The 13,153-nt window shown below is 34.3% G+C and overlaps 1 protein-coding gene across 21 annotated transcripts in view; it reads right to left on the bottom strand.

Annotated features, from left to right (window-relative positions):
• Positions 1-13,153, bottom strand: part of MKLN1 (muskelin 1) — a 311,721-nt gene that overhangs the window by 85,210 nt on the left and 213,358 nt on the right. For 20 of the 21 annotated variants that reach the window (XM_070513561.1, XM_070513567.1, XM_070513597.1 and 17 more), the window contains 2 exons: positions 12,160-12,269; positions 8,827-9,019 (listed from right to left, as the gene is read on the bottom strand). In XM_070513561.1, the coding sequence (XP_070369662.1) occupies positions 8,827-9,019; positions 12,160-12,269 (303 nt within the window). Of the gene's footprint in view, positions 1-8,826; positions 9,023-12,159; positions 12,270-13,153 lie in introns of those variants that run through there. The other variant, XM_044748676.2, reaches the window with a different exon arrangement.

The raw sequence follows: 13,153 nt of genomic DNA, 5'->3' as shown, positions 1-13,153 counted from the left end.
AAAAAACTACTGGGGCCAGCCCCATAGCCAAGTGGTTAAGTTCACACGCTCCGCTACAACAGCCCAAGGTTTCACTGGTTCAGATCCTGGGCACGGACCTAACACCACTGATCAAGCCATGCTGAGGCGGTGTCCCACATAGCAGAACCAGAAGGACCTACAACTAGAATATAGAACTAGGTACTGGGGGGCTTTGGGGAGAAGAAGAAGAAGAAAAGCATTAAGACTGGCAACAGATATTAGCCTGAGTGTTAAATCTTTAAAAAAAAAAAAAAAAAAAAACCTACTTCTGTGTTTTAAGAGAAAGTCAGGCAGCTGCGAATATTTCTGTCTTTTGTATGCGTGTGTGTGTGAGGAAGACTGGCCCTGAGCTAACATCTGCTGCCAATCTTCCTCTTTTGGCTTGAGGAAGATTGTCACTGAGCTAATATCTGCGCCCATCTTCTTCTACTTTATGTGGGATGCTGCCACAGCGTGGCTTGATGAGCAGTGGTAGGTCTGCGCCCAGGATCCGAACCTGTAAACCCCAGGCTGCAGAGGCAGAGTGCGCGAACTCAACCACTATGCCAATGGACCGGTCCCATTCTATGTCTATTTTTGACAAAAATCTAAAGCAGGAAATCAGAAGGGTCTAATAAAAGTAAAATTTTCCAAAAGAAATGAAAATATCACTTAGGAGAATGCACACTAAGAGCTAGCAGCTAACAATTTTCAAACTATTTAAAGTCTCTAGGTCCATTATCACCTTATTTTTCTCCTAAAATTATGACTATAATAAGTAAATACATTTCATACAGTCCTAACTAGGCACAAGCTGTCCTTGTCTCCAACAGTGAATACTCTCTTAAAAAGTACATGATTTAAAAAATGAAACTTAGGAAGGAAGCTTTTACCAAAAGAAAAAAATAATGTTCGAACCTCATCCAAGATCACACACACACGAAAAAAGGCACAGATAACAGCACTGCTGCCTATACCCACACTTCTATCAAACTGATTTCTCACTAAAACAGAGACTACATTCAAAAGAAAGGATTAAAAATTCACTTATAGAGCATAAAAGTCTTTTTGATAATTCAAGAATAATGGCTAGGTAACACAAATTTTTTATAAATTACACATTTCAGCAGTTTGTTCAAATTCTGAAAAGAGAAATACAAGAATTATAGCAGTTTATACTCAATAACAAATATTGGGGAAACTGAACTAGTACATATTTACTAGGATAGTGAAGCATAACTGGTAAAGAGTAGGACTCAAATCTTAGCTCTGACACTTACTAGCTACACTATCTTAGGCAAATTACTTAATCATTCTCATTTATTAAATGGAGATAACAATACCTACTCTAAAGGGAGATATGAGATTTAATAAAATAATTTATGTGGAGGGCTTAGAAGAGTAGATGGCACATTGTAAAGCCCTCAAATACATGTTAGTTATGACAATGACATAATATTTGGAACTATACTTGGCAGAAAACTAACACTCTTCTATGCACAAAATGAGAAATATGACACAACGGCTAAAAGGAGTTAAGAGAAGGGGGAGCAAGTGAGGTGCAGGAATAATAAAAGAAGCTATCTTGAAAGAGCTGGCCTTGAAGAATGAGATGGAAATGAATAGTGATGAAAAGGAAAAGTAATCAGGGAAGAGAATACAGCATAATCAAAGGCACAAAGGCATGAATGAGCATGAATTATGGGAAGAAGCCATGTTTCAGGAAGATGTCTGGCAATCAGGTGGGAAAAAATGAGAAAGAATTTACAGTATGAGCACTGCTGAAAAGAAACAGTATCCTAAGGGAAAAGCAATATCATAAGGAAAAATCTTGCTATCCTGGAACACAGGCCAAGAACTCTCTTAAAATAGTCAGGAAAAACTCATCTCATTCAAAAATGAATACTACTGAAAAAGAATAAACTCAGGATTTATACAAAGATTAAAAGAAAGGAAAAGGAAAAAAAGAAATTTTAAAAAGTGGCAAAAGGGGGCCAGCCAAGAACTCCACTTCAGTGGCCTGGGGTTCAAGAGTTCAGATTCTCGGTGCAGACCTACACACTGCTCATCGAGCCATGCTGTGGAGGCATCCCACATACAAAATGGAGGAAGTCTGGCACAGATGTTAGCTCAGGGCCAATCTTCCTCACCAAAAAAAATGTAGTCATGTAATAGATGAAAATGGCCAAATGCTTTTCCATGAATATAAAAAATTTAGGTAAGCAATTCTCTTTACAAAACATGAGTGCAAATTAACAATATAAACAGTTGGAAAGTAGAGCTATAAATAGTTGAAAAAGATATGGCAAGACAACAGAAGGAAATAAAACATGAATTGTCAGTTAAAGGAAAAGAAGGAGGAAAAAAATGAAAACATTACAGAAAAGACAACCAAAACGTAAGCAGAGAACATACTATCAATATAGTAATGGAAATGAGATAAAGGATTTAGAAAAGCTTGAAAAATTAAACATAAATGTGTAGTTAAAAAAGATAAATCAGGGGCCAGCCCAGTGGTGCAGCAGTTACGTTCACATGTTCCACTTCAGCGGCCCGGGGTTTGCCGGTTCAGATCCCGGGTGCGGACACGGCACCACATGGCAAGCCACGCTGTGGTAGGCGTCCCACATATAAAGTAGAGGAAGATGGGCACAGATGTTAGCTCAGAGCCAGTCTTCCTCAGCAAAATGAGGAGGATTGCCAGCAGATGTTAGCTCAGGGCTAATCTTCCTCAGAAAAAAGAGATTGAAAGAAAACCAAAATACATAATAGTTAGCATGTCCCACAGCTGCCACATTGGAGATGCCCTGTAATATAACTATATAATAATCTAAAACAAAGATAAAATATTTAAACAGCTTCCGGAAAAAGAGAGATTACATTCAAAGAAGCAACAGTTGAATGATATCCAAAATGTATTTGAAGAAAATAATTGTCAACCTAGAATTCTATATCCAGCAAAAATATCCAAGAAAAGAGAGAAAATTTTCAAGCAAACAAAAACTGAGTTAATCTGCATTAAAATAAATTCTAAAGGATGTGCTTGAGGCAGAAGGAACATGACCCTAGATAAAAGATCAAAGATGCAAACAGTAATGAAGAGTAAAAAATATTAGTGAATATTTAGATAAAATTAATGGGCACTGCACAAAACAAGAATAGGAATATTTTATAGGGCCCTTGAATATGGTATCAAAATAAAAGACAACAATAGCATATGTGGAAGGTGAGCAGATGGGAGTTCAAAGTCCACTAAGTCCTTATATGGGAAGAGGAAAAACGCACCGATAAATTTTGTTAAGTATGTATACTTGTTGTAATTTCTAGACTAATCGTAAATAAAATAGTAGCAGAGTGAGTTACTTCCAAAAAAAGAGGAAAAAAACAAAAATATTATGAGGAAAAAAGAAAGACAAGAGACAACAACCAAAAAGAAATAAAGAAGAGAGACAACAAAGTATATAAAGTAAAATGGTAGGTTTAAACTCATGTATTTACCAGTAATTCAATCATATAAGTGAAATAAACGTTCAAATCAAAAGAAGGCAGATTTTTTAAAATATCCAACAAAATTTAAAGGAGATACTTCTTTGAAAAAAGGATACAGAAAGTTTGAAAATAAAAGATGGAAAAAGATATGCTATGCAAATACTTACCAAATGAAAGCAAACGTCTTACTGTAAGACAATTTATACCTTAAGGAAAAACATTACTAGAGATAAAAACATACTGCATAATGATAAAACTTTCACTCAAAATGAAAGAATTTAAAATTTGTATGCATCTAGAAACATAGCTTCAAAATACACAAAGCAAAAATTGACTGAACTATAAGAAGAGTGAGACAATTCCATAATCATAGTTGGACGTGTTAACATATTTTTCTTAGTTAAGTGAGAGAATCAGCCAGAAAACCATTACTGGTAAAGCAGATTTATGCGACATGATTAGCCAAGTGGACCAACTAGACATATACAGAACATTGCCCCAACATTAAAGAACTCACACTCTGTCCAAGAATATATTTATAAAAACTGAACAAAGTGGGCCAAATAGTAAGTCTCATCAAATTTCAAAGGATTGGAATCAGTACAGAGTATGTAATCTGACCACTATGCATTTATGCTAGAAATCTGTAACAAAGAAAATAATCAGAAAACCTTTATGTATTTGGAAATTTAAAACTACATTCCTATATAACTATGGCTCACACATATCATTTCATAATGAAATTACTGAACTGGACAAAAATGAAAATACTCACAGTACAACTAAAAAATAAGTACAGGGAAATTTATATCCTTAAAGGAATATATAGGAGAATAACAAACTCTGAAAATTAATAAGCTAAGCATCCATCTCAATAAGTATAAAAAGACAGCAAATTAGGGGCTGGCCTATGTAGTACAGTGGGTAAGTTCGTGCTCTCTGCTTCGGTGGCCCAGGGTTCACGGGTTCAGATCCCGGACACAGAGCTACACACCGCTCATCAAGTCATGCAGCAGCAGCGTCCCACATACAAAATAGAGAAAGACTGGCAACAGATGTTAGCTCAGGGCCAATCTTAGTCTAACGATGATACTAAACATGAAGAGAAACGTAGGAGAAAAAAAAATTACAAGGACAATCTAACTAATGAAAATAGTTGGAGGAACTCTAACAAAACATTAGTCAATCTAAACCCAAAATAGACCAGAAAATATATGACAAAGTTAAGTATATCTGAAGTTTAACATTAGAAAATCAATCACTATGATTTTACATATTAATATGGTAGAAAAAGCATATCACAAAAGGTAGAGAAAAAGTATAAAATTTAATATCCATTTATAACATAAAATCTTATCAATCTAGGAATCTGATACAGGATCTCCAAAAACTCCACATCAAAATCACATTTAACAATGATATGCTGAAATCATTTCCTTTGACATGAACTACACAAGGAAATCCACTACCATTATGCCACAGCAACCTTGCACCAAATATCCTGGCCAAAAGACAAAATGTAAGTGCGAAAAAAGGCCTAAGGGTTGGAAAGAAAAATGTGTCATTATGCATAAGCATTCTAAACTGAATGAAAATGAAAACACAACATAGCAAAACTTGTGAGATACAACTAAAGTAGTCCTTAGTAGGAAATTCTTAACACGAAATGCCTAGATTAGAAAAGAGAGATCTCTAATGGTCTCAGCTTTCATGTTAAGGAATTAGAAAAAAGAAGAACAAATTAAAACAAAAGAATGTAGAAGAAAGGAAATAATAAAGGCAGACATCAATGAAACATAAAAAGAGAGAGAGAAAAGACGAGAAAATACAAAGAAACCAATAGCTGGTTTTCTTAAAATAAAATTGATAGGTCTCCAGCCAGACTGCTGAGGAAAAAAGACAAAAATTACCAATATCAAGAATAAGATATGATATAAAGGTATCATTAGGATAATAACGGAATATTATGAACAACTTTACACCAATAAATTCACCAAGTTAAATGAAATGGGCATATTCCTCAAAAGACACAAACCGACAATGCTCACTCAAGAAGAAATACAGAACATAGGTAGCCCAATATCAACTAACAATACTAAATTTGGAGTTAAAAATCTTGCCACAAAGGTAACTCCAACAAGAATTGAGATCTCATTTTTAAAAATTCTAAGGAGAGGGAAACAGACCTACCACATCATTAACAACTACTGCATAAACCAAGGGGTGAGAAGGGAGAGAGAAACTTTAGGACCACTGTATTAAACTTTACCCCTCCCTTATCTCACAAAAGCAAACGTTTATTATAACAGTAAACTAGACAAATACTGCAAAGGCAGGTTTTCTTTGAGTATTTCCTGTTCCTAGGTGATTACTTTTGCCTTCCATCAGTGGATTTTACCTTTTTTCCCTGGCATTGTCAGAGAGGAAGTAGCAATTATTGGTTCAGAAATCACCTCAAATGAAATTAAACGTAAATGTAGGGATATTTGCAGGCAAATAGGAAGCCTGAAATAAATACAGCCCAACACTTCCTTAAAATACAGACCATACTTCAAAAGTGTATGGCAAGTATACTTGAAAAGTATACTAATATACTAATATACTAAAACTAGTTTTTGTTTCCTCTGTCATAGGAAACTTGATAAAAGATGCTTTTGATTCCTTAGACTTTAGCATGCCCTTCTCTACTGTTTTCAGCGGAGCAGAAGCCAAAAAGGTCTGCGGTGTTTACTTCCTTATTTGTCCAACAAATCATCATCAGTGAAGTCAGCAGCAAGCTGAACAACCCTGGAAGGAATGTTTATTAAGTAAACACTGTTCCAACCCAGTTGAGGAGTAGAAAACATATGACTTGGCTCTAAGTCTCAAGAATAGAGTTACTACCAATTTTCCCTAAACTTGGTTCCTTCCTAGAGCCAGAAGGATAAATTAAGTGTCTTATAGCAGCAGAGCTGCATAATTTTAACAGCTTCTCTTAAATGAGTATATTGCTAAAGAGACAGTTTTAAAACCTATTTTTAGCCTAAAAATTACATAAAGTTGCCAGTGGTTTTTGTTGTTGCTGTTTACTTTACCTTAACAAAATATTAAATGCCTTAAAAATAAAGATTTGAAACAAAATTAAAAACCCATAAAATTACTTGTGCCTTCCTCATCCTATAAAGTTAAAAATATACAGAATTCATTCTTAGAAATGCCATACAAACAGACAAATATACTTTCACCAGTGGCATTTTAAGGGTTTGGTAAGAGATTAATAATCACATATATTCTATGTGTTTATACTCCAAAGTATACTCTATTTAAAACCCAGTAATCATTTATTTGCATGTAACATCATCAACTAAACAAGTAGTAACAATGTACAAGTCTAACAATTTAACTTAACTTTAAATTTATAAACTCAAAGAAGGCAGTACTGGTTCTGCTTTCTTCCGTTGTAAAATATTTCACCAATATCTGATAAATGAGCACCTGTAATAATGGATGATAACAGCAATAAGATTAAAATATATGAAAGCAGAGCAGTGAGAAGGTCTATTATTCTTTATTTCTTTCTACAAAAAGATGTGCCAGATTTCATTCTACAAGTTTTATATTAAGTACTAAGCTGTTTTTACTCACAATGCTTCTGACACCAAATATATGAGTTTTTTTCTTACACCAACCATTTCTCCAATTATCTGACACCAACTAGGTGTGCAACAATTCAATTTAATTCTGACACTATCTACCCAGATTCCACAAGTTAAAAGGGCTCAGTCCCACAAGATAACCCCCACTTGAGATGCCAATCACAAGTCCCAGCCCACCGGTACTTCTGATCTACTGGCTATAAATCAGAGGTTCCCACAATCCCCCTCAAGTTCAATAATTCACTAGAGTGACCAGAGAATTCAGGAAAGCACTTTACTTACTGTTACTGATTTATTATAAAGGATACAACTCAAGAACCACCAAATGAAAAAAGGCAAACGGCAAGAGCACGCCACCCTCCCAGCACCTCAATGTGTTCACCAAACTGCAAGCTCTCTGAATCACGTCGTATAGGGCTTTTTATTGAAGGCTCCACTACATAGGCATGATTAATTAAACATTGGCCATTGGGGACTGAATTCAATCTTTGACCCCCCCCCTCCTCCCCAGAGGTCAGGGGTGGGACTGAAAGTTCCAGCCCTCTAATCACATGGTTTGGTCTTTCTAAAGATCTGAAGCTATCTAGAGACCCCAGCCACCAGTCATCTCAGCAGACAAGACACTTAGCAGTCCACAGATTCCAAGGGTTTTAGGAGCTGTGTGCCAGGAACAGCGAAAGACCAAATATGTATTTTTTTTATTATACCACAAGTACCTATTCTGTTCTTTGTCACCATGAAAGTCACTGTGGGAGATTTTTTAAAAGAATGCCATTCTACAAAGAAACAACAATGTCCTTTTTTTCAAATAATAAAACATGCCAGACCTTAAATATTCAATTGGTGTCATCCTCCAAAACAATTACCTTGGGAGATTATATTACATTCTAACATTCACGTTTCTTTCAAAACCAGATTATAAGCCACCCAAGAAAATCAGCAATTATGTAGCATCCACACCTCACAGAAGATGTTTCCAATACAAACCTCCTCATTCACTATAACTGTGTACTAATAACATTTTTTGGCTTATCCACCCACCCACCAAATTACACCATTAAAAAAACGACAATTTGCTACCAACAAAAATACATAAAGGAATAGGGCACTAATACTGAAGGTAACATTAAAGCCTTTTTCTAGGGCTGGCCTGGTGGCGCAGCAGTTAAGTTCGCATGTTCTGCTTCTCAGAGGCCCGGGGTTCACCGGTTTGGATCCCGGGTGCGGACATGGCACTGCTTGGCACACCATGCTGTGGTAGGCGTCCCATGTATAAAGTAGAGGAAGATGGGCACGATGTTAGCTCAGGGCCAGGCTTCCTCAGCAAAAAAGAGGAGGACTGGTAGTAGTTAGCTCAGGGCTAATCCTCCAAAAAAAAAAAGCCTTTTGCTAACATGGTTTAGTGTTAGTCAATGCTTGCATGTGTAAGCGCATGGTTTCCCAAGATGACAACCTAGATTTAGGTATGTGATTTCAAGTATGTTTCTTTTTTGATTTTCAAGTCTCACTACACTATGGACCTATCTTAAGTAAAAGAAGTCCCTAATGCAAGGAGCTAACAATCTTTACAGAGTATAAAGGAACAAAACCAAAAAACAAACATTAACAACTGGCTATAAGCCTATATTTTTAAAAAACTATTTCTTGTATATACTTGAAATCACCCTAATAACCAATCTAACTTATGATGTTTATAACATACCATTTACAGCTTTTTCAATCAATTCCTCACAAGCATCAAAATCACCCTTCAACACCAATTTATCATGCAGGTCTGTTAACATGGGATGTTCCAGGGCAATCTTGGTTTTCTTTTGCAGAGATTCGAAGGCCTCTGTATAGTTGTGTTGTCTGAAGTGTTTGAGGCAAAGGCGAATGGCTTCCTGTTCACGGTACTACTGGAACACAAGAGAGAGTATGAAAAGAAGAGATTTGCTTAGTTATTACTATAGGAAATAGTAAATGACAATTAACTAACCTAAAGCGAGCAATTACTATGTGCTAAACATTGTACAACTCTATTCATTACTATCATTATTATTTCCACTTCTAAATGGCTAAACTGAAGCTAGCCAATTGTAATAACTTGCCAAAGGTCACAAAGTATGTAACAGAAAGATATGAAAGAGATGAAGATATACAGATATATACACAGGTATATATTTCATGAAGATGAAAGATATAAAAAGATGAAACCAGATCTAATTCTAGTGCCTGTTGAACTTTCATGAAAAGAAGCAGAAAGACTATTTCTCAAAGCCCATTTAAGATTGTAAAAATCATAACTTCCATGGCTTTTACTAACCAGATTACAATGTTGGTACTGAAAGCAAAGAAACCATTGAATAATACACATAAATTATATGTTTTTTGTTTTTGGCTCTTAGTAACAAGTTATTACCTGAATGACAAACATTATAAAATGTTCGTGCATTTCAAATTCACAAAGAGGTTTTATGACTCAAAATCACAGAAAGAGACTTTAAATTTTATAATTTTTTTTCTAAACCTGGGCTACCTCATCTACTGAACATCTATTAAGCCTCAATTAACTAGAATCCAAAAAGAGGAATGCTCAGTTTACTCAACCTCTCCCCTAATAGGATGAATGCCAAGAAAACAAGCTTATATAAATAATCTTTATAAAAAACAGTAACTTCAAGAATGTTATGAGATTTCTACAAATTTCCAAGTAAGAATTAATAAAATAAACTGATGACATAGAAGCAATGTATGATAACCAAACAAAAACATGATTTACTAAATAAGCATTATCTTTTAATAAGGCAAAAAAATAAAATACTATCTGCAGAAGATTTACAAGACTTGAAACACAAATCAGTTTATAGTTGATTTATTAATAAAAGGTTATCAAAACACTTTTCCTTAAGCACTATAGCTAACCAAGATTTTCCCTCATCAAATAACAAAAGAATGATTCTATATCCAAGAATCCAAGGAAGCTCTTGCCTCCTCTCCACTCTAATAGCAGCAGCTCCAAGACCCCGAGCAATTCCTTTAACTCCTTTGGGCCTCAGGGTCCTTATGTATAAATGTAAGGGCCTGAATTAAGTGGACTATGAGGCCCTAGTCTAACTCTAATTGCATCTATGAGAAGATGCTAAAAGTCATATCCCTCCCTAATTCACGCGTGCCATAACGAAAGGCCCATGTCTGTTTTACTTACCATCATATCCCCAGCACCTCCAGGATGCCTGGCCCATAGAAAATGCTAGCGAATGAATGAATGGGTGAATGAATGAATGAAATCTTTACAACAAGGAAGGTGGCCCATATTCGCCTGGAATTGGCCTCTAAATAGGGATTTATCATAACTATCTAGAACCATATTAAACAGTAATACCTTTTTATCACGTTGACTTTAGGAGCCTGAATCATATCCACATTTTAAATTTTTCATCAAGCTAATTACAAATACATAGTAGGAGAGGATTTATGAGAAGACAGAATTTTACTGCTTCAAAAAGAATTGAAACTCAAAGAGAGTGAAGACCTTATCTAATTTCTAGAGGTTCACAATAAATATCGAAAACTTGAAAAGTGAATGAGGCTGCACAATTTCAAGTTCTCAAATATAACATTTCCACAATGTTGGGGAAAGAGGTGAAATTTGCAATTTCCTACAAGAGACTTCTGTGAGTATATTAAGGAAAACACAAGCACACATCATAGGCTAAAGAGAAAATTTTATTCAAGTTTCAGAAAATTATTATTTTTATAATATAATACTATAAATTATACTATATTATATATTATAATTATATACCATAATAATTATATGATATATATGATAATTATATATCATATATTTATAATATATAATATAGTATTATTATATAATACATATTTTATATATATAATATAAAATATATTTTTTTAAAAGAATCAATAGAATTTCAAAGATTTAAGTAAATACAAAGCATCTATTATAACACTGAAAAGGTGATTTTTAATTTTTAAAAATATTGTCTCTACCTTGAAAGAACTTAACAATATTACAGGAAATCCAAGAATATACAGACAATACTAAGTCAGCATCTATTTTAAACTGATTAACCAAATGCCAAAAATTAGTCAAACAAAAAGTTCCTCAATAAAGCTGAACAGAAAAGAGCTGAAATTCCATACAAAAAAAAAAACCTCAAAAACAAACTGTATTGCTTCCCAGTCTTCTTGGAGTAGATCAGTTCACCCAAACTTGCACATAAAGACATCAGAAGTGGTGATTAGACTAAAGCCTTATTATCTCCTTGACAAGGAAGAGTCCCCCACCCTCCAACCCCCTAAAATATAGCCAAAAGGGTCAAATAAATATACATTGGAAACAAAGATGAAGCATAAAAGGTGTTCAAAAACCCCTATTTCTCAATAATTTAAATTCACATTTTTCAGGCTACATCTATTATATAAAATGACCTATGAATAAAATTGTTAAATATCATTTTATACTTCCTATAAGCACAAGATCATAATATTTATAGAAACTATTTCAAACTCTAGATCTTTAAAAGGAAAAGTAAATATTGCTCTTTTATTCAACACAAACACAATGGAGGAATGTACTATAAAAGCAATTCAGGACCAAAACTACCCCACTAAAAATTATGTTTAAATATTTCTATCAATATAGGTTAAAAACAAAATTCAGAGTCAGATAGGTATAATAATATAATGGCAGACTCTGGAGCCAGACTATCTGAGTTCATATACTGCCTTCAGCACTCTACAACCATGTGGCCTTAAGCAAAATATTTAACCTCTCTGTACTCCACTTCATCATCTGTAAAATATGGATAATAAGTGTACCTATCTCGTAGAATGTTAATGAGTAAGTTATAAAGATTGCTTAGAAGCTCAGAAATATAAATGCTTAATGAATGTTCATTGATTAATCATTATAATTATTACTATTCTCAATATTTTAAATTACTCTCAATGAAGACAAGAGACTGACACAATTCTCCCTTTATAGGCATTAGAAACATAAAATCAGGATTTTAAAATACAGTCCTACCTTGCTATACCAGTTGAGACATGGTTGTACTACATCAGGATCATCAATGCCACTAAGTTCAACATACCAGATGCTAAAGTTAAAGCTGGGTCCCCAAGATAAGAGTGGAACTTTGAGGAGAAAAAAGAAAAACACAAAATTAATATAGTTCAAATAAAACTCTGGCAGAGTAAAATCACTATTCAAGCCTATTAGGGTCCATTCCACAAATTTTCTGAATACCTTCTATATGTCTAGCACTGTACTATTAGGAGCTGGGGCTACCGCAGCAAAAAGAAACTTATAATCCAGGCCATCATGGGATTTCTTTAATTACAAAAGCACTGTTAACACCCCTGAAAATGACCAACTTGTGTCAGTTATAGAACACAAGGCCTGGTGCTGTCAATGGGGAAGAGAAATGTAAATTACAGCACACTGAACTCCAGTGAATTAGCTGTTAAGTGGGACAATGGGCTAAAAGATGTTGTTTAGAGCACCTCATTAATAAAATTCAAAATTGTTTTCTGCCAAAAAAAAAAAAAGTACTGTAAGATAAAATCAAAGTGGTCATTTATCTACCCTCCAAAACACAAGACCAGGACTAGACGATTTAGCAGGCAAATTTTACCAAATCCACATGAAGCAAATAACTGCTGTATAATTTAAATGATATCAGAACAGAAAAAGAGATGGAAAGTTCGATCACTTATCAAAGTGGCACAACCCTGAAAACAAAACTGGAATAAAAAGGATTTAAGACCAATCTCAGCTATAAATATATATTCAAAGTTTTTTTTAAAAGTTGCAAAAAGATTCTAACCAAAAGAGCTAATTCCAAGAATGGAAGGATAATTCAATAATAGGAGCTATGTTAATATAATTCACCACATTCAAAAAGGAAAAGAGAAATATATTTGATTACTTCAATATGCTAAAAGTAAGCTAATAAAATTTACTTTCTACTCATTAAAAAAAAACCTTTTATAAGTTTGCACACTCCGCTCTGGTGGCC

This window comes from Equus asinus, chromosome 1 (genome assembly GCF_041296235.1).
Source record: "Equus asinus isolate D_3611 breed Donkey chromosome 1, EquAss-T2T_v2, whole genome shotgun sequence".
NCBI lineage: Eukaryota > Metazoa > Chordata > Mammalia > Perissodactyla > Equidae > Equus > Equus asinus.
This window is presented reverse-complemented; position numbering and strand designations above follow the sequence as displayed.